The sequence below is a fragment of the Anabas testudineus genome, chromosome 22 (genome assembly GCF_900324465.2).
Source record: "Anabas testudineus chromosome 22, fAnaTes1.2, whole genome shotgun sequence".
Lineage (NCBI taxonomy): Eukaryota > Metazoa > Chordata > Actinopteri > Anabantiformes > Anabantidae > Anabas > Anabas testudineus.
The window spans coordinates 4,260,212-4,282,740 of NC_046630.1; the positions used below are offsets into that span (position 1 = coordinate 4,260,212).

The window sequence follows — 22,529 nt, forward strand, 5'->3', positions numbered from 1 at the left end:
TTCTCTACAGATTACAAACCACACATGACTAAATTATATTGATTGATAAATTAAAACAATGCAATCAGTTTAACAGAACATCAGTAGAGATTGTTAGAATCAAGCACAATTTAGATTTTACTTTTTCCCTGGTGTTTTAAAACCCTAACTTGTACTGATCATGTTTCTTAGACTCTGTAGATCATATAGAGTACAATATTTATTCACAAAGCTGTGATTTATTTGAACAGACATCTTACAAGTGTACACTGCTCAGGGATATGAGAGATTTCACAGACAAATAACAAACTGGGAGGTTGCTCTGTCTGTTGGCTTCACCTGAAGCTGAACAGGTGCATTTAAAGGCACACTTACTGTACAAAACAGTTACACTGACATATAACATAACCTAAAGTTTAATAACATGATACCTTTCACACTAAAGGTCAATCACAACATGCACTAAACTGACCCTAAACAGTCTGAACACGACCAGACTGAATAAGGCACAAGAGGTCGGTCAGGTGAAAGTGTTGAATCCAGCCTTATTGTGCAAAGGGATGCCCTCGGCTCCTCTGAACTCCTCTGCTATGTCATCGAATGTGCGGCCTTTTGTCTCAGGGAGGCGAATCCAGGTAAAGATGAAGGCGAGCAGAGCCACAGTCATAAAGAGGAGATAGATGTACACACCGCAGACTTTCTGTGTGTGGGAGAGACAGATGATTTTTAAATCGGGGTATTTGATCTTAAGTTTTAAGCATCATCTCCCAAATTACAGCATAAGTACTATGAAACAAAGTTAAAAGTAGTTGCAGAGGATGGGGAAGAATAAAAGAGGAGAAAACCAAAAAAGGCTGTTTGAGTCGGTTCAATGGTTTTAGTTTCAGGTTGGCCGCCATCTCTGTCGCTCTACTGCAAACAGATGTCTCCCATGTTAACTATTAATTGAATTTCTACTGGTTCAACCTTATTTTTAAATGATTTAGCAGCAGATTTATAAATATTTAACGTTTAAAAGATTTATTTCTGTTTTACAGTAGATGCATATGTGTAGAACAGATTTACAGTCTGTATTTAACGTCTGCATCTCTAAGGTGAAAGAGAAGCGGCAAAAGCAAACAAGAAATCCACCTTCAGAGTTTCCCCTGACGTTTAGCTTACAACGTGCGAGCCAAAGGTATAAACGCACCAGTAACGGGGGAAAGAGAAGTGCCAGAACAAACTTCCCTCCCCAGTTGAGCATGCTGGTGAAAGCCATGGCGATGGGTCGACCAGGCTGGTCGAACAGCTCAGCAGCGATGAACCAGGAGATGGGGCCGGGGCCCAGCTCGTAGGCTGAAATCAGGCAGAAAACCAGAAGGACCTGCAGGCTCCGCAGCTCTGGGACCAGATGCTGTGAAGTGATTAGACGTTCAAGTTCAACTTACTGAAAGATGGTTGGTTGGAACCACGCTGCTACTCACATTTTTAATTTAAAGCAAATCTCCTTTTGTAAAAACAGCTCTCGGAAAAAATGCTCCAGTAAAGGCCTTGCTCTGCCTTAATGTCATCGTTTTAATCCAAGATTAAAATAGATCTGTTTCTGGGCAAATCATAATATCACCACATTAAGATGATCTTACCAGGACAGAATCAACTATGGTCATGAGTAAATTGCACACTGCTATGGAGATGAAACCAGTCAGGAGCAGCCTCTTTCGTCCTGCCCTTTCCATCAAGAAGAACTGCAGAGGGGAAAAAACAACAATGTGGTGACCGTACTCACATTTCATCCCAACTTCTAAATTCAAGATTCAAAGAACTTTATTAATCATCAGGGCAATTATCCTGCTGTGGTTTAAGTTGCAAAACCATTCGTGAGGAAATGGTGACAATACTTTTCTCTTCAAGCCAAGACGTTGGTGCACGTTGTGGCAAAAATGTGACAAGTTAAATTTTTAGTTGAAATAGCTGAGTTGCTGTTGAGCATCCAGTGTATTAATACAATACTGTAAAGGGTCACCAGTAGATTTTGGACTTACTGCTACCAAAGTGAAGGTCACATTAACAGCCCCCACACCCAGAGTCAGGTATTTGGCCTGGTCAAACTTTGCTTGGAACATTCTGGTGGAATAATTAATGATCTGGAAGAAGAAAACAGGAACTGACTTTAATTTGGGTTACTGGGACATGTTTTAGTGCTTTTTAGGAATGTAGAGCTGCAGTAGTGGAATAACACAGTGCCCCAGAATCCGAGTGGGAGCTGGTTAGAAGTGCTGAGGCTGAATAATTTAATGAACAAATATCACTGCAGCTCGGCATTCACATGATAATGAAAGAGAAGCTTTAATCACCAAAGAAGAAACTCGTTTAGTTGCTAAATTTACCGCATTGAATCCAGACAGCTGGCTCCCCAAGTTGACAACCAGGACAATGATGATGGGCTGCTTGTAGCTGCGCTTCTTGAAGAACTCGCGTGTGGTGACGCCGCTCTCGGCGTGTGCAGCCTCTTCCTTCATTTCTTTCAGCTCAGCAAACACCTTGTCTGTGCTGCCTCTCAGCCTCAGCAGAGCTGCAGGGTTAAAATATCTTAAAAGCTGTTGGAGGTGCAGCTATAGTACAGTGTGCTTTAAATGCATTGAAAAACTTTGATACTACTGATGTAGGAACCCTGTTCGGCAGCTACAGTATCTATTTCCAGTTTAATGAAAACAGTGTGACCAGTAAAGTCAACATCTGCAGCGGGACCCACCGGCCTCAGCGTTGCTCTCCTCCCCCCGGTTGATGAGAAGGTAACGAGGGCTCTCGGGGCAGAAAGGCAGGACCAGGTACTGTGCCAGAGCTGGGATGAGTGACAGGGACAACATCATGGCCCAGTAGTGCTCCGTGCCCAGCACTGTCTCAAGACTAGCCACCTGCAGCAAACAAATACAGGGACTTTCTAAATGACACTTTATTCATGTCATTTCTCTGGATCCAAAACGGTCCCAGTTAGAAGTTTAGTAACAGTTACTTCATAAAGATGCCTTTGTTCTACTTAATGAGATAATAGTGGTAAGAGCGAAGAAGGAATGCTCGAACGTCAGGATGTTTCTCGTCAGCATCACCCACAAAAACGACTCGAGCTTGTGGTGATTAATCACAATTTAACACCAAAACAAAATCTCCATCTTTACATGGAGGAAAAGAAGAAAAGCACGAACACTAAAAAAGTCTTAGGACAACCGGCAAAGACATGATTGATAGTGTATTAGCAGCCTAATAAATTGGACGAGTCCAGTTAAGTCAGCAAATCCAAATATTGACCATCTCAACATGCAAGTTAAAGCGAACACATCATTAATAAAAGATAAATCACTGAGTGACTCAAATTAGAGAGAAATCTTTGTCCAAGACCACTGGATCTTACAGTCACTGCACATCTGTATGTGGAGACTGACTGTGTTTTCTAAATGTAGACATCTGACCCCAACTAAAATCGGCATCAGCCAACTCATGATGTCTTCGTCCTCACCATTCCCACTAGGATGCCAGAGGCAAAGGACACCTGGTTGAGTGTAGCAAAGGCTCCTCTGAGATTGGTGGGGGATACTTCCTGGATGTAAAGGGGATTAAGGCTCATCACCAGGCCACAGAACAGACCGAACACCAACCGTCCCAGGATGAGGACCTCGAACGATTTGCTCGCTTTAGAGGCGGACATCAGGCATGCTCCCACCACAGACAGACAGTTGACTATTAAGATGGAGTTACGTCTGAAGGAGAAGGACACAAATGAAAACAGTGAGACAATGATGAAATAAAATTCTAAAGTGCTTCTTCTGCCCTTTTTTACCTGCCATAAGAATCCGCTAAATATTTTACTCCCAACGTGCCCAACAAGGCTCCCAAGTCCTTAATGCTGACAGAGAGCGACCAGAGGAGGGTCAGGCTGTGGTCTGGCATCGACTGGTTGTGCCTGGCTCTCCAAGTGTGGTTAAAGAACTCTTCAATGATCTGAAACATGGTAAAGAGATGGGTTACATCAGAAAACTCAATGGTGCTCTTGACTTAATTCAGGGGTGTTTTAAAGGATAAGAACGTGTTGAGAGAAATATAGAAAGCTGAAGGTTTGTGATGGACTAAATTTACCTCACTTGTCAAAGTGTAGTAAAGTCTACCTGTGAAAAAGCAAAGTCCTGCCAGCCCAGGAGAGCCAGGCCTGGAGCTGTGCCTGGACATTTCAGTGTTTTTATGGAGGCTTGAGAGTCGGCTGTGTTCATTTGTCTGCTGTGATTTATGGTCCCGTGTTGTTGTTCTATACTTGAGTTGCATTTAAAGACTATTGCTCTGTAAGATCTTTTTGCAGCTTTGCTTCAGGGTCTGAGTGAATAAATATGCTTATTTGGAACCATTATTTTAAATGAAGGAGTTAGTATTTTTTTTCAGGCAGCTAATCTGATATTTATGTAAAAGTGCATCATAGTCACATCGATAATTAAACATTTCCACAAAAGAGACAAAACTTGCAGTATCGAGAACTTCTAAAATAAAAGTATTGTTGTTAGTATTAACTAACATCAGGTAATATTTCAACCTTTCAGCTCACCTTGCCTGGAGCGTTGACATTGCCGGTATGGTAGCCGATCTGTAGGGAGCCAAGCACCACAGCCAAGATGGAGGTCAGGAGCATGGCTGTCAGATGGCTCTGCCGTGACAGTGTTGGTAAGTGAAATTTATTACTTTACATTTTAACTTCTCAGCATTCAACAGGGAAAATGTCTCAAATAAGTCAAATTTACTCATATCAGGCAGATTTCCTGAGAGTTTAGCTTTTGCATTTTAAATGACATGGTGTAAAATTTAATATTTTTTTTAATCAAAATTATTTAAACAATGTAAAGTTTTCTGTGCAGCACAGATTTAAAACATGTGAACTCAGCTCAGTGACTAATCTCACTGACTCTTCATGGTTTCCCCAATTTGAACATGCATGTGACAAATCTGTAAAGGTCAAGGCAGGAACAGCAGCATGTTCACACACTGGCAAGACGTCCAGTATTTTAATTAACCACAAGTGAGTGTTAGTCTCTGTGTGTCACTGATCAGCTGTAAAAATATTAAAACAAACCTCCTCTGATGCCATTTGATCTGGTGAGATGGGGTATCACTCCTTCAGAATGTAGGTGCATTTATTTTCCTCCGGTTTTATCTTCAGTGAAAACCCAAGTGTTGCCAGAGTTTAAATAAAGAAGTAGAGGATTTGACATTTGCTTATGTTGACAAATAATATTAGTACATGTAAGATAACAATTTAAAGTCATCACAATATTGTATAATTGTCATACACAATAAGTGTAGTGTGTGGAAGTTGTTATTTTACTTATACACAGACATTCAGAGGAATGTTTCAGCATAAGCAATAAAAAAAAATAATCATCTGTGCATCAAAAAAATTAATCAGTAAATTTCTATGTTAATGTCTTTTTCTGTATTGCTGTATTCTGACTTACCTGTATCCTGGAGTAAAGCCCACTGCAGGTCTTGTCCACAAATATAAATAGAAAAATGGAAAACCAGTACAGCTTTTATACTTTGTGCAGCATGCAAAGAATTAAAATGTTGAATATCAGCCTCTACTTATCAATATTATCTATATCTAACGTTCCCACCACTGTTCCCGAGTGTCAAACCTCGATCTAGTCTCGTTTCAGATATGACTGTCTCAGTTTTTCTTCACGAAGACACTGCTGCAAACCACACACACACACACACACACACACACACACACACAAACACACACACACACACACACACACACACACACACACACACACACACACACACACACACACTGGACCAGTGAGTCCGGTGATGAAGTCACACCCAGCTGGTGAATTTGAGACACACTTGTCAGAGTAGCAGAATAGCTGTGGCCTCCTCTGGTTCTCATTGACCAGCTGATCTACATCCTCAGTTCTAACTGACTGTGGATCGGTCGGTCTGCTGCACCAACGCCTTAAACTAACCTTGTTGGAGAGAACACAACTGTTCCCAAGTCAGCATTAGGCAGCAATTTATTTCCTTTTGGAACACTCAATAGGTATTTGGCAGTAACGCAACACAATAACACGCTGTGTGCGTCTGTGTGGGGTTGTAACTATCTTTGTCTGTGTACTGTGAAGATGTTCACAGAAAAGGACGTCTCCTGAGTGTCAGAACAACAGGGGAACACCTAATATACCTAGCTGTCTTTCTAGGAACTAAGAAAATAGTAAATAAGTAAGTAATTATCACATGTTTCTGAATTTATCCAACAATTGTCAATGACAATTGTATAGGACAAATCCTACGAGCAATGACAATTGTTTTTACAGACCCATACAGCAGCATAATTAATTGTAGAGTTGCAGATATTAGTCGCTTAGTTGACTGAATGAAAGGTTTTGAAACAAACCAAGCAGTTTGAGGACATCACAATGCTCCCTATGTCAGCATATCTGTATATGAGCAGATAATCAGTAATTGAAAATGGAAAAAATCTTTCACAGCAACCCTAATTCAATGCACACTGGGTGTTTTTAAGAAGAGTTATTAACATCTGTCGTGCAATGCTGTGACAAATTAGCCACAGATTGGACCTGGGTGAAATAGTTGTGTGCACTTCCCCCCTGTCCTGTGACGTCGACCCTGTTGCTGGCCTAAAATGCTCCTTGTTATCTGTCATAGACGTATCAGTTTCCAAAATCTGCCAGTTCATTCTGGACCTGTGACAGAAGCAACATGCACAGACTGGATCAGCATGATCCCAAAATCAGACTGAGCTTGATCAGAGATAAATAAGCACAACTCATATGAGGGGGAGCGATGGAGCATTAGGAGCTAAAACCATCTGGGCCTGATGTGTTTGTTTGTATGATCAGGTCACTCGAGTTCACATTTTAGTGTACAGTATGTGATGGTGAACAGATTTGTGTGTGGGCCTGTATTTTACAGTATATTTATGTGGAGCAAAACTTTTAATGAATGATAAATATTATATCCTTTATTCCATGAAGCTAATATACACACTTTATCCACTGTTTTCCACCTATGAAGTCATTTAGTACTTGAATCTCATTACTTCAGTTTTATGGTTTTGTTTTATTTCCATCTCATAAATTAAAGTCGTCTTTACTGGCATGTCCCGTGTTTGTTAACATGCATCAGTGAAATTTAATCAAATCTGGTCTTATCAAATTACTGTTACACCAGTAAATCGAGACAGTGATATATACTATCACTGTCTCGATTTACTGATAGTATATGCACATAGTCCTTCATGTCTAGGCTATAGTTGTAGTCAGAAGATTACAGTCCATACTTTATAATAGACATGAATTTTAATCAATACCAAACCAAAGGTGGCCATCAACAAGAATTCTGGCTGCATTTCACTCCTGAATGTTCGGTTAAATCAATCTGCAGATTTTCAGCAGGGTAAGCAAAGGCATTGAAAGCTGCCTCATAGCACGCTACTGCTCAACAGTAGCTGCAGTGTTCTTGGGATTGAGAGTCTCACCTTGGAGTCATTGTGGCCAAACCACTCAGTCTTTGTCTCATCTAACCATAAAACTTTAATCCAGAAGGATTTTATTTTGTCCATGTGATAATCTTCCAAATTTAGCTCAGCTTGAAGATGTGGATCTTTGGAGCAGGGGCCTCTGTCTTGGATGTTTTTGTTTTTTGTTTCTTTTAGCCCATGGTGCTGTAAAACTCTTGAGCAGCAGCTAGGTCATGGCAGACCTGTGTCCTGATGGTTCCTCGGTTGCTCCTGACCAGCCAAACTAATTTCCTGACTGGCCAACTGTGGCGCACAGTGTGGGTCTTCTTCCAGACTTTGGCGCAGTGACTACACCTTCCAATAACTTATTTGAACTGATGAACCGTATGTTGTGTTGGTGAAACTCCAATATTTCCATGACATTCATGTCCATAATGAACGTATGTAGACTGTATGTGTGCACACGAGCCATTACCACTTAATAACAAGGTTATATGTGACTTAGCAAAATGAAATCATGACGTCAGTGCATGCTCGCCTGCCTGCTGAACAAATCCAAATGGGCAGTAAAGGCTTCTCGCTGCCAGGATGCAAAAGCCAAATAAATAAAAGGTTGGAAGAAAAAAAAAAACTACCATAATTTTGGTTGAGGAAACATTCCCTAGCCTCACCACAAACCACATGATTTGTGCCTGAAAATAACAGTTATAATAAAACTTAAAAAAGTGAAATATGTGCAAATAAATACTAAGTGGCCTGTGAGCAATGAAGGTGATGAAAAGCAGATCGTTTTAATTCAGAGAGCTGCACAGCACTGACTCATGTGTGAAATACTCGGGTTTTATCAAAGACAGAAAACACACACAGACTTCCCATAAAACTTTAGACCTAAAATAAAGGGTAGTTTAATATTGCAAAACTTTATTTCTTAACATTGTAAATTATTTATAATTATTTTCCAGACTACTGATAAGTAGGAAACTTTATTTTTGAAATCTCTCCATCATGAACGTTGCATCTTTTGCTTTATTTTTAACATTAAAGAAGAGAGGACATCTGTGTTTAAATCAACCCAATTAACAGGTTTTTCTGTGTCTCTTCTATTTTTCTAAGAATTAAAATCTCAACAACAAATTCAGTAAAAACTAACAGGGATTTAATTTGTGATTCTACAAAGATTGGTTTGTGTTAGGGTGTAAAATACAGTGTCCACCTGCAAGCTGTGTTCTTGCAGCTGAGTTGTCAATCAGTGCGGGGATACGCCTGTCTGGAACTTGACCTTTGACCCTCGTGTCTCTCTCCTGACAAGCAACCCCCGTGACCCTGCACTCATGCTGCTGGGCAGGTGCTGCTGCAGGCACAGAGGGCATCAGGCACAAATGGTGAGCAGGGTGCACCATCATCCCCCCACTGCTAATGCTTGGCTATCATACAAGCTAATGGCCCTCTCTAATTACCTGTAATGGTGTATTTGATCTGTGTCTAAGTGTTTCAAGGCGCCGGGAGGAAAGAAAACTATGCAAAATTACTAATCACTATCAAAGCATGTGAGGCATGTAAAATAGTAGACTATTGTACTGGGGAACCCCTACCTGGACTGATACCCCGCTCACATGTTCCCAGAGCCTAGGATTACATCTTAACAGTTTTTAAAGACATTTATAATGATATGAAAAAGAATCCACTGGATCTTTTTGTGTGGACATCTTAAATATTTGTTATTATCAAGATGTTAAGTGAATAATTCACATACAGTATTTTAATAAATAACATGAACCTGATGTGTTCATGTCTAAATGGTAGAAAACAGGTTTAAAGATCTTTATCAGGAGAAAACTCTCCTGATAAACATCATACAGCACCTGTACTGCCCACATTTCACTTTCAAAACCCAAATTCCAGTCCTCACCTATGAAACCCCCTTGGCAAACCTGCTACCCGCCACCCCACCTTTAACAAAGGAGAAAACACACACACACACACACACATCTTTAAGCAGCTGCGTCATTATAAAACTCTTTTGAACTTCACACTGGAAGTCAAAAGCCACATGTGTCAGTACAAGACAGATGTAGTGCAGCTGCCTCTTGGCTCCAATTTCATCTGTGATACACCCCTCCCCCCCTCCACCAGCAAACCTCACCCCAAAACCCTCCACCTCCCATCATGCACTCTGAGCATCCGCACCTTTGAAGTCTCATCTCTAAATCAAAGCATCTCACAGAGCACACACACATCAACAGTGTAGTTCTGACACTGAAACATTGGGACAGTTACACTTAATTATTTATATAGAAACCATAGAGTCCACTTTTTGTTATTTATAACATGATTTCTGCCAAATTTCATTGTGTTTTCATGCTAATTCCAACTTGTTAGCACCCAGTACAATTAAAAAAAATTGCGACACATAACCTTTGTTTAAAACTTTTATTGGCATTTAATGATATTCAATCCACCGTGTGCATACCTGGCTAACAGGCATCAGTGTGTGAATCTGCAGTCTGCAATGAACCATCTTTGCTAATAGGGGTCAGTATTGAACTCTTCCCCACCTAAGGGCCTCATCTTTTGTACTGTGTGCACTTTTATTCCCTTCGTTTGGCTCTGCAGAAGATAAATAACAGCCTTATTCAAGGGATTTGTGTGCTCTGGGAGGCAAATCACACCTCATCCACTTCCACAGAGAGGCGTTAAGTTAAAGTAACTGGTACGTTTGTTATTCAGTGGTTCTCATTGCAGGTCATCAACAGCCCTTTTTCTCATTAGGGACACTTTAAATTGAAGTCACACGTCAGGTGGGAACTATTGAAAACATTGATACAACCCAGGTGAAAGCTACTGCTGAGAGCCAAGAGGCACTTCATAAAGTGGATTCCTACAGTGGGACCTTTCTATTCTTCGTGTGTCATTATCATTATTTATTTACCTTCTGTCTATTCAGTGTCTGCTGCGACACTACTACTGTGAGGTTCAAATAGCTCAGGAATGAAGGCTTACATTACACCGGAGAAGCATTTTAGTTTTCACTGCTGAGCCAAACCGCTGCACCTCGTGCCACATTGGCTGTTTTACTCCGAGCAGTTTCACCCAAAGACAACACATCTTGGCGTTTCGTTTCCCGGCGGCTCTAATTCCTGCAGCTATGGATAAGAATTAGTAAGAAATGTTGGGATGATCCTGACAATCCTGTTAGGGCCCTAGAGCGGAAAAGTGGCTGGTGAGCAGTAAGACGATCTTGGCTTTTCACTGTCAGACTGATAGTCATCTGTAAGCCTTCCTCGCTATACATCCCCCCATCGTGATTAGCAGTGATTACTAGTCTGTTAGGTTTTTTAGATCTTGCATGTGATCTGTTGCTCTACAGGGTCTGGAAACACTTCAGCAGACACACACAAGCCCAGTGTTCAAAACCTGGACTGAAGCAGGCACTCAGGAGAGTCTCCACAGACCTCTAAGAATGAAAAGCTTCTTTTCTCATTCTTGGCACACTTGTGCAGTTCAATTTAGACAAATCTGGATTTGGGATTGTTATGGATTAAGCACCAGATACTGTATACATTCTTGACCGTGAATAGCAATGGCAGGAATCATAAAACACACTTCCACAGATAAAATAAACACTGTTCAGAGCTGATAACATACAGTCTGGTCTAAGCATTTCAGTGTTGTGAATCAGCTACTGTAATATCCTACTGTTTGACATGACAAACACACTGGAAAGTATAGAAGGATGACAGTGACATAAGTGAACACGTCTCACAATGCAATTTACTAAAACCAGCAAATGAAGGTTATATTGTACATATTTACAATAGGCACCTTTATCGTCTCATGTTCATGAGCTACTGCAGTGACTCTTGGGAGTACGCTAAGAAATACTCAAGCACTCAGACCACAGCAAACTTGCAATTTTCCAGTTTTGAAACTCAATTGTTCCCAAATGTGAGAGACATTTTATTGCAATCTAAAACTTTTATTTATTCTTCTTCTCCTTCTCATTTGTCTGCCTATTAATCGGACACCCTGGAGGGTATTTTAAGACCAACTGCATTGTCTTACAAAAGGTGGCAAAGCTCCAAATATATGTGGTGTTTCACAGAACAAGAGCAACTTCAGCTGTTGGAGGAAAGACAATAAAAGTGTTGACATACACACAATGTACTCTGATTTTACTGGGGGATGCTAAAATGTTTATTTTTAGAAATTAGCACTTGTAAATGCCACACCCTGTTTACATAATGAGGATAAATGTGAATACGACAACTGAGCTAAGTGAATAGAGATGGAATACTGGTCCATTGATTTTTTTTTTTTTTTTTTTTTTGGGTTTAGCTACCTCTTTTCCTTATGAAACATCTTTACAACCACACGTATGTATGAATGTAAAAATGTTTCATCGGTTTGAACTACAATGTGCATGTATGTGAATCTGAGTGGTTAATGCTTGCTCTCCCTCCTCCTACGTCTCTACCATCTTTCACTCGGTGTGTGTCATGGATATGAAGCATTCAGGGGACTGTTCAGAGCGCAGGTCAGATGGATTTTGGAAGTGCTCAAGCTGAATGAGCAGAAACCACTGATCCCCATCCCACCCTGCCAACAAAATTAGTATCTCAATGACGTTTTCTGTGGTGTGACATCCGAGAAGTGAACTTGTCAATTCTAATCTGTGTGGATGTACCGTACCAGTGCTAGGGTGATGCATGGCTTTGAGATTATCTCTCACCTCTTTTCATACATATTTCTAAACCTGACAAGCTGTTCCCATTTACTTTTTGACTTTTTTCTAACTATAGTTATTCTTTTTTTGTTGTTGTTGTTGTTTATTTGAGCTACAAACTACAGGGAAAACAGTGCAAAGGCCTGTGCACACTACATGCTCAATAACTAAGGAAGATGCAAACTACATCCGTCGTTTTGGGCTGCACAGAGTCTTTTTAAGTATGCAAGTGAAGTAACTACTTAGTAATTAGAGTGAATAGTACCCCAACACTGGTATGTACTGAAATAAAAGCAGACTTAACAAATCGGACTGTTCAACACTGATTCTTGAACCATGTTAATGTTTCTATAAAAGTTCTGTACAGTGCAAGAAGATTCATCCAGCTAATTCTGTGCAGATAGATTTGATTCCACGGTCACAGTTTAATTCTAATACATGTTCACTTGTATTGTATGTTGACATCCATTACACATTTGATTGAATTGGTCTGGATTGAAGGTTTTTTCTTTTTGTTTGTGTGTGTTTGTATATATCACACACACAATGTGACTTTCTATAAGGTTTACTGTTGGCCTGCGTGCTATTAAATCTAACATGATTTAATAGCACGCCATGTAAGTTTAATATAATAACGACAAAATATGTGCTAGTGCCTGCTCTTATCCGAGAACAGAACAGATCACAACAGTGACTGAACACACAGAGAAGTGTGTTATACACATACTTGCTCTTCCAGTGGTGAGTCTGTCATCTCTTTACAAATATATCCTTATTTTTATGTTTTAAGCCTTTTCAGTCACCTTAAGAAAAAATAACACATACAAACAGATAACATGTCAAACTTAGGGAGGAGAAAGTGCAAATATTTTGGCGCCGCTTTGTTTTCTTCTCTTGTTTTTCTGTTCATTTTCTGTTTTTAACTCAGGAACTTCTTAATTTTTCTGCTCCATCTTTCTCTTTCCTGTCAACAAGCGTACTGATGCCTTCCCTCTGTGCCCTCTGCTCTCGTCTCAGCTTCTGGGTTCTTCTCTTCTCACACCAGATGACCCACTGGGAGCAGAAAGACAGACAAGAGAGGAAAGGAAAATGCTAATTAGTTAAAATAAAATAAAAAAAAAAAGATTGTTGATGGATGTTGCAGTTGTTGCCAGTGAATACATTTGCATTAATCAAACCCTTTAGCACATGTCATTGCTGTATGTATTTATTTGTGTGTATGTGTGTGTTCTTCTCGATATGTGCACGGCTCTGACTGACCATGTGGAAAGCAGATCCCGCTCTCTGCAGCTGACACCATTTTTCTTCGCTACAGTCCTATCACCTTTTCTTCACTACATTTTATCAGCATCAAACAAAACAGCCACATCATTCATTACCCCGCTGTACGTATGAATACACGCGTGTGTGTCTGGTTAAAATCGTAGCATTGCGTCTTCTGCAGCCTGGTTTGTTGACATTTTTCTTTCTGTTGCCACTGCCTCTATCCTTTCTTTACCATTTCAATAAAAGAAGGATAGAAAAGGATGGATTTACTATATGACTAAAGGAAAGATGGCTATTTCTAACCACAGATCATCTGCTAAGCAGCTGTATACTGTCTTTACCCCAATAATCCACATGTACTGTACCATTGATTGGTGATGTTACAAACAAATGTATAATGGTGCATTTAAGGATATATTGCCCTCTCATCCATCAGATAAACGAGTGATGGTGGCAGAGAAAAGAGAAGGAGAGGGAAAAGGAGATAAGTGAAGAGTTTAGATTGCTTACAGATGGCTGGAGAGCAGAGGACCTCCTCAGGGTGCGTGAGAGCCGCCTGTGGAGGTGGGGATGTACAGGTGCTCGCTCTGTCAGTGCTGGTTATGTTAGTCATGAACTGGATGTCCGACTGAGTTCCCTACTCACTCTGGAAGCTTCTATAGTTTCAGGTGATGCATTTACATCTGTGTCATATGGTCAAACTCTAAAGTGCCACTATCTCTGCACAGCTCCATAAATTGTAAGTCACCTTCCTCCTGAGTAAACCTGGTAGTGAATGCTTTCACCTATACCTTTTACTGGTATAAAATAAAAAAGTTAGGGCCATCTATTTGTACTGTGTCTGTTTTCAGTTTTATCTGTGAAACATTTATCGGAAACAGAAATACAGTTTTGGATAACAAACACTGTTATAGCTAAATTTCACATAAAATCATGTTGCAGACAACAAGTCTGCTTTATTGAAAGGAAATTCTGCTCAGCTGTATCCTGCTGTGCTTTGTTTAGCTATGGTCATTTCCGCAATATAGCAATCATCACAAATATCCACAGCAATCCTTTAAGAAATCTGAGTGGGAGTATCCAAAATTAAAATGTGTATCCCTTTTTAAGCATGAGCATGCGCAACAAATTGAATGGCAATGTGCCTATTGGATTTTGGCATTTCTTCCATACAAGTAGAATTGGAGGTTTTGGCCTGATTGTGGACATGATTACAATCTCCCCTCCAGTGACCAATAAAAACAAACACTACAAATTTCATGGTAGCCTTGCCAGTAGTTTTTTTTTTTTTTTGTGTGTGTCTGTCTGTTGAACAGACTGACCCACATCATTATCCTCTATTAACCTGGCAAACATCGAACATTTAGGTGCAAATGACACATAAAGAAGTCACTTCAATGCTGAGAAATTTAAACCAGCTATTATTTGACTGCTGTTTGGCCACTCTGGTGTTTATGGCTTTTTAAGCGAGCAGCTCAGGGTCCAGAACTGTAGTACGTAGCCTGCTTGGCCAAAAAAAAGTCACTGCCTGGATTTAACTAAGCACATAGGTAAGAGCCTTCCTGGATAATTACTGCAGTGATTAATATATTTCAGCTACCTGAATGCTCTGAGTGACTTCTCTGATGGCACAGATGACAATACCAGGCTTCACTGGCAAACTCAAATAGTGAGAGACTGGTGCAGGGAGCATTAGACATCATTTTCATCAGCCTCATGGACTGGTTAACACAGAATCCAGACTTTAACCTCACTGAGAGTGTTTGGGATGCATATTCAGTGTATATTAAACTATCATAAATCCTTAACACTAGCTGCATTAGTGGTGTGTTCTCTGCAAATATCACAATATTTTCTGATGCCTCTTTCCGGTGAAGTCATGCTGTTCTTCTCTTTAACTCAGATCAATGTCTGTTGTAAAAAGCTGAGCCCAAGTATTGTTAATGAATCGGCTTAGCAATTACCAGGCTCCAGGGCAGTGACTGGTCGTCTCCCTTCTCTCCTCCTAGTCACTGAGGGCACTGTCTGTGCCATTAACAACACAAAGCCCCCAGGCCTCTCCCTGGACACCTTGGCCCCACTTGTGATAAAGAACTGAAAGTAGATCCTGTCTAGTAGAGAATCGCCTGGCCTCACCTGGGGCCAACCAATAAAGACACTTGGCTCAGGAGCTGGGAATCATGGTGTACCTGTACATGTTGGCAACTTGAACAGAAGACTATGCAAGGAGGACTTGAGAAATTGATTTCTATTCTAGTAACACATCCCCAGAATTTCAGGAGGTGATGGTGGGGAAACAATACAAAGCTAACCATCACTGTCTTCAACAGTGCACTGTGTCAAGCTGTTTTCACAGTAATTAAAACCCATATGGTGTGGAGTAATTACTGTTGGACCTGACTCTAATGGTCCCGTAGCCCCAGTTCCAGGCCTAATGAATAATACTCTCCTTTAATTCATGCCTAATGACAGACGCAGCTAGAACTAACATGAGGAGAAGAGGAGACCAGGACAGGAAGTGAGGGGAAAAAAACTAAATACTAATAAATACCTAAAGTAATCAGGTGTATTATAATGTCCCCTCTTAGTCAACAGCTGATATTCATAAAAGGTCATAAAAAAATGTATGTTTTATAAACTGACTGACTTTTCAGGAAAACGTTTATTAAACGTTATAAAAAAATGACAATTTGGGTTAAAGTCCTACTGTTTACAATGCATAGTAGTACATACTGTGTGTTAGTTATCTCATACACATGCAGCTACACATGCTCCATAGCAGAATATGTCTTCTACAATCTAAACCGTTTGTATAAAACAATCGCTCACAGCAGACCCAGTAATATCTTATAATTTCGTATGCCCACGTCTGTGGTGTTTTTGTGTGCGCAAGCACTTATACATGCACACCAGCATGTGTTTGCACTTACTCAAGAGCATGTTTGTGTCTTTCTACAGTAAATAGAATTAAGGTTTTTGAAATAGAACATCATGAACCCTGCTGCCAGATCCTATTGCAACAAGGTTAACTGTTAACATTTTTGTATTTCTCTAATCACAGTGGAAGAAACGCAATTCTGGACCCACCTGAAGCACCAGATCAGCTACTTGGCAATGACCTGACCATGAGAATGTTTAAAGAGAGAAGAGAAAATCTCCTCCATAATGAAGTTTCCAGTCCTTATGGAGGATGGATGCCACCATCTCCACCACTTCCAAACTTACAAGGTATTCTTGGTGCCAACATGTTGAGAGTGAAGAACCTCACACAGATGTGCGCTACTCTACCCCACATGCTCACAATCCTTTACCTTAAAGCAAGAACTTTAAACTGTAAATATGTCCAGCAACATGTCAGTGACGATCTAAAGCTGCGACTGTGCATGGTAAGATATGTCTGGCAAAGGCAGCCAGACTTAAAGGGATCCAGCCCATTAAATATCAGCTAGGCATACCTGAACACAGTGGCTGTCCATCTTAGTCAAGACAGAATGCTGCCATATGTTCTCACAGATTCCTGCTTATTTCATGGAGGCTTTGCTTGTCTCTTTCTATTTTTACACATCTCACTCTATCCGTAAAGGCCCCAAGTAGGTAGCATAAGGAGACATGTAAAGCTGCTGGGTCATTTAACTCCAGCTCTTAAGCATGAAGGTGACAGATTCAGTGACTACAGCAAAAACAAGAGATCCAGCCTCCTTCTCTGTTGCTGCAATATTGGAGCTGTTTATCCTGGCAGCTGTGCCTCTGGAATGAGGGGCCTGACGTTATGCCTTCTCCGAGCCACTGTTCCCCAGACACAGATGGGCAGCGCCAGGGTAAACTCATGACCTCATGCCTATGTGGCGCTAAACCGGCCTGAAGGCCAGAGTCAACAGCCCCAATAGGACCAATAATTCTTGCTGTAATTTTTAATTGATTAGTTGACTTAAAGATAATTACTATGCAGTTTATTTTTCTTAAGCACAAGTGCTGATCTTGTTCTGATTTTTAGTTTCTCAAATATCAGGATGTGCTTCATTTCTTTCTTGTCATATGTTGCAGTAAATCAAATATGATAGTTTAGGAATAAAACATTTTAACTTTTTTTCTCACTACCTGTATGTCAAGATGATTTTGAAGCTTTTTTTTGTTTTGTTTTTTCTCAGACCAGCCACAAATGTCAGGAGGGATGTTGCTTACTGAATACAAAATAAAGAGGCACAGCTCAAAAGTGCACATCAGTCAGTGCTGGAACTACTCCAAAGTGCATGTTAATAGATTACATATTAAGCCAATTACAACTCAAAGCCAGAGGCAGCGTTGGTGAAGGTTTGGTTAGTTTACCTTTTGTCCCTTGCCTTATTGCTTGGTTGCCACTTGTTGTTGAGCTACCTGTAAGAAAAACAGAAACTACAATAACTCAAATTTTAATTTTATTACCTTTTAAAATGTACTGTTCATCCATCAGTCATACATACTGTATAAATGCTCAGCACTTTTTACATGTTAGTGTTGTAGATTTAATTTTAAAAAAATTTTTTCCCCATTAATCAAACATCTTTATGTGCAAATAAACTAAAATCTCATTTACAAATGCTTTCAGACCCTTAAATTAATACTTGCAAGTACAACTCTAAACATTATTCAAAAACTTGAATTAATTGTATTAAAAGAACATTAATAATTATCTTTATTCTGAGTCACTATTTTAAACAGTTGCCATTCCTTATCTAAATATTACAGTTAACTAAGTAAATGTAGTATGTGGGCTTTTATAAATAGCTTAAAACATTATTTTAAAATGTTTAAAGACAAATGTCAGTAAGAAATAATTATTTCTCTTGTGACAGTTAATGATGAATGGTCGCTGTTAGGACCAGTCTGTAAAGTCGCTAGTCACAGTTCTCCAAACCTGACAGTGAATAGGATCCAAAAACATTTTGATCCGAGTTGAGCCGTGCACCTTGTTAAGACAGCCAACACATCTGTTTGTCACATGTACTGTACCACAGTTACTTCATCCCTTCCTCTAATTGACTGACTGACACCAACTGACTTGACTTTTTTATGACAAGGCATATGACACACCAGGGTTATGACCCCTAGTCCGTGTCCTGCCTATTTGCATCCAGTCCCCCCCCCACCCCCGATCAGTTTTTCCCTAGCCTTCCTTTCGTGCTTACCTTCCTTGCTGACGCCCAAGCAGCCTTTCAGCTCTTGCAGGGAAATGGCCTTGTTCTTATTCAGGTCACAGTAGTCTGTGAATTTGCGAGCACATTTCTTGGGCTTGGCTTTCTTCTTAAGGTACTTCTTGAAAGGTTTTAGTTCCTTCTTATTGATGTCATGACTGCCGTTGTTATCCAGCTGGGCGAAGTACCAGTGCACCACCCTCTCCTCTAAATTGTGACTGGGGTCAGGCTCTGCAAATCTGGTGAAGGTCAGAGGAACAGGCAGAAGTGAAAAGGCTGTTGACACACAATACACCGAGTCTGCAGTGGTACAGGACACCACTTACCTCCCACCACCAGAGGGGGCTGGTGAGTTTATGGCCTGTACCATGTCTGTGGTGAGGGCATCTAACAAGCTTGTAATGAATTCCACTTTCTTCCCCTCTGGGCAGCCTGGCACAAATCAAAGACAAAAATGCACCAATTACCCTCCATAACTAATTTGAGTCATTACGGCACAGTGAAGCTGAAGTGCCTTTAAAGCCTCAGCACCAGTGAACCAGAATGACAGATGTCAAACAGAAAACGGCTGTGGCACAGTAAAAGATAGCATACAAACACTGTCCAGAGTTGAATGGCAAACCATGTGTTTTAATTAGCCTACCTTTACTATTACTGATACATGATTTGTAATGTTTTTTTCAACATGCATAGTTTGGCTTCATGGCAACAGACTTGAGAAAAACAGAGCTGACACACATGGCAAGAGGTGGAACAGAAGTGTGTGGTGATGAGAGAGCTTTGTTGAGCAGTGCAGACCTGTTAACTTTTATGACACAATTCTGAACACCTTGGGTAGCTCTTTTTAATTGCCCAGATGTATGGTTTTAATAGCATGCTAAACCAGTGCAAATTTTTCCCTCCTAATTGTGTCTCTTATAGGGAAACTTCAAACGCAGCTGCATAGTAATGTTCTCATTCTCTCTGTTTTTTCTGTCTCTCCATCTTTCTCCCAGGCTTTCTTAGTCGAAACCCTTCTTCCCTTACTCACAGTGTTCGTGGCTCCCTTCTCTTTTGCTCTGTTCACTTCTTTACATTGTTTTTGTGCTGGCTCAGAGCGTCAGTGGGAGGTGGTATGGTGCCCCGCCAGGTGAATCCAATTAGCATTTCCTACGACACATCGAAGTTGGAGAAGCAATGGCTTGCTGCGCCTTAATCCAAGTGTTAAATTGGGGTGTTAGGAAGCACAAAGAGTTGTGCTGCTTGCAGCCTATGTGGCAAGGTGTTAAGAGCACAGTGTGGTGCTCATGACACCTTACAGTGGGCCACTTAGATTTGATGTTGTTCATTTAAGCCATATGTATTTATATAAATGTATGACCACAGTCCTTTACAGAGAGAAATTAAAATCTAGGTCACAAGGTAAAACAAGACGGACACCTCGATAAGTTGCTAGGAGAGACCGGGAATCGAACCATACCACCTGAGCTAATGCCGCCCCAACAATGACAATCAAAATCAATTTGGTTTTATGTGTGGTACAGTTTATTTTTATGACATTAGGCCTTTTGAGTGCTGAAGGGTTTTCCTGACAGAGGTCATATTGTGGCCCTCTGTGTTCAGTGAGCTTGAACCTGTAGCTGCGTGTTGGTAATAGACTGCCCTCTCAAGCCTTCTTTAATCTCCTGTCTTGACGTGATGGCTATGAAATATTGGGCTTTGTTGTGGCGGCTCAGAACGTCATCCTACAGTACATAAAAATATCTCCACTCAGCACCCTGCAGGCTCCAACGCCCACATCAGCCCCCCACAGCCTCACTACTGCACCCCGCAACACTCACACCTTCCATAAAACATGCCACACATCTGCTGCACAGTCAGGAGTCATGCTTGACTCTGTAAACTCACCAGATGGGGAATTAAATAAGAGTTACAATGCAACCTTAAATGATGGGGAAACAGAGGGGCAACAAAAGTAAGTGAGCAGTAACAAGGGCAGAGGAGCATGAGCTGAGGGTACGACCTCTGGTTTAGGGGGCAGTCTCTAATCTTAGCTTCCAGGGAATCCAACACCGAGTGTTTGAGCTAAAACCTTCCACTGATCAGTTAGCTTAAAGGTGAAAAATTATTCTACCATAGCAAGTAATACATAGACAAGACACAGCTCCAGGCTGCGATTCCATCAGTGTCCAGACATTCTCCTGTTTATTATTTAGTTTTAATTGTAGTCAAACCAAAAACAAAAACGCAGAAAAGAAATGGGTGAAGCGGTGTGTTCGTCAGCTCGAAAACAAGCTGCCAACATTTGAATATGCTGCTATTATTACCCTCAGTATAGTGACTTAATTTTGCTTCCAGAGCCAAGGAGATTTCATAGCACATAATTTTGTGTGGTTACATGGTACTAACACATCCACTGTGCGGTATTTTACCACTGTGTGTAAAACAGGTCTGGATGCTATCAGTGTTTAGGGGTACCGCAGGCAGCTCTGCCCCACTCTTTAGACTCCAATAACCACAGGCAGCATAGTTATCCTAGATAGGCCGTACAGTCACCAGACACATCCTAAAAGAACTTTCTTTTACAACAGCAGTGAAACTGTTACAGTTTTAAAATGTGTAAACTAGCCAAGCGAAGCTACAGTTACCTGTTCCCTAGTCACAGCTGGAGGACTCGCCGGGGCTGCACGGCAGCGTTAGAACGTGTTTTTTATTTTATCTAGATGTTTTCTCGCTTTATGAAACACCAGTGAGTATGCAACCCTCTTCCTGCTCTGCTATACTTCTGTTAAACTCCACCATGCCCCACCCAGCACTTCAGGTGATCATGGTTATGAAATTATAATAAACAAGAATCATAATCTTACTAATCGAGCAGAAATAATTTAAAATATCTCATCTGAGATCATCAGATTTGTGCTCAAGGGCTCTTAGAGTGAATGTCTCTCATCTGAAGCAACAATTTGGAGAATCCTTAGACCCCTAATTACTAGATATTTGAATCCAGGAATGTTTCTGCAATCCAAAGCCCAAAGGTGAACTGAACCTGTCAAGTCTCTGCCTTGAAATGGATCTTCGGTGTCTAAGATGTGTGATCGTGCCGTTCCATCACACTCTGGCGTCTGGTACCTGTTATAAAGAGAAGAGATGACAGCAGGAACATGGCTGCATGAGACAGAAACAAAGCAGGAGGGAAAGAAAAACCTGTTTTAGCAACGTATTAAAAGCCTCAAACGTTTAGGGAACTGTTAGTCCATGTTGAAAATCTGTTCAGCCGTAGAACATAACAGAAATCAAACATGGCCTGGGACCAAACTCTCAACAAAACAAAAACACCACAGAAGTTTCCTGTTTTTCTTCCAGGCCTCGGGACAATCTGAGCTGGAGCTTAAAATCAGGAGATGTTGTTGGTGCAGAAGATACTGTTTTACAATATGATCACAAAATCATGCACACTTCTACGTGTGCTTGTTGATTAAGGCTTCTGTAAATCTGACAGTTTTGCTTGAATCTGCATGTCCACGAGAGATAACAAAAATTTTCGAAGTTTTAATAGAAATAGAAATTTGTTTTGACGTGCACAAAGTTTTGCTTCAGAGCCATAATAAACGTGTTCAGCATTATGCATAGCATGACTTGTTTTGTCCTGGCTATTGTATCAAGGTTTCTCGAATAGGATGGAAAATTGAGCATGTGTATCTCATTTGGCTTTTTTTTCCCCGTAAGAAAAAGCAAGTTGTCATGTCTTTCACAGTCTACATAGCCACTGATCCAAGATGGGATGAGTGATGCATGACTGTGCACATAGCTATCCAGAAGAAAGAAATTGGGATGTGTGCCATGAGGTCTAGTCCAAAAAGCAATAAATTCCTTTATTAAGAAATAATCACCGCAAGGTTGTCATTCAGTA

The 22,529-nt window shown here is 40.6% G+C and overlaps 2 protein-coding genes across 5 annotated transcripts in view; both read right to left on the minus strand.

The window, feature by feature from the left end:
- Nucleotides 1–499: 499 nt before the first annotated feature.
- LOC113148458 (solute carrier family 2, facilitated glucose transporter member 1) lies at nucleotides 500–7,509 on the minus strand. The gene is made up of 10 exons (XM_026340162.1): nucleotides 7,499–7,509; nucleotides 4,547–4,679; nucleotides 3,794–3,954; nucleotides 3,473–3,713; nucleotides 2,711–2,873; nucleotides 2,346–2,530; nucleotides 2,001–2,102; nucleotides 1,602–1,703; nucleotides 1,169–1,372; nucleotides 500–679 (listed from the first exon to the last, which is right to left on the minus strand). The coding sequence occupies exons 1-10, from the start codon at nucleotides 7,507–7,509 to the stop codon at nucleotides 500–502; spliced, it is 1,482 nt and encodes a 493-aa protein (XP_026195947.1).
- A 4,276-nt stretch (nucleotides 7,510–11,785) lies between these two features.
- smoc1 (SPARC related modular calcium binding 1) overlaps nucleotides 11,786–22,529 on the minus strand; it is a 38,928-nt gene continuing 28,184 nt past the window's right edge. For all 4 annotated transcript variants that reach the window (XM_026340505.2, XM_026340504.2, XM_026340503.2 and 1 more), the window contains 5 exons: nucleotides 21,666–21,748; nucleotides 18,967–19,072; nucleotides 18,635–18,879; nucleotides 17,796–17,843; nucleotides 11,786–13,256 (listed from right to left, as the gene is read on the minus strand). In XM_026340505.2, the coding sequence (XP_026196290.1) occupies nucleotides 13,240–13,256; nucleotides 17,796–17,843; nucleotides 18,635–18,879; nucleotides 18,967–19,072; nucleotides 21,666–21,748 (499 nt within the window). In that variant the 3' untranslated portion in view covers nucleotides 11,786–13,239. The remainder of the gene's footprint in view (nucleotides 13,257–17,795; nucleotides 17,844–18,634; nucleotides 18,880–18,966; nucleotides 19,073–21,665; nucleotides 21,749–22,529) is intronic.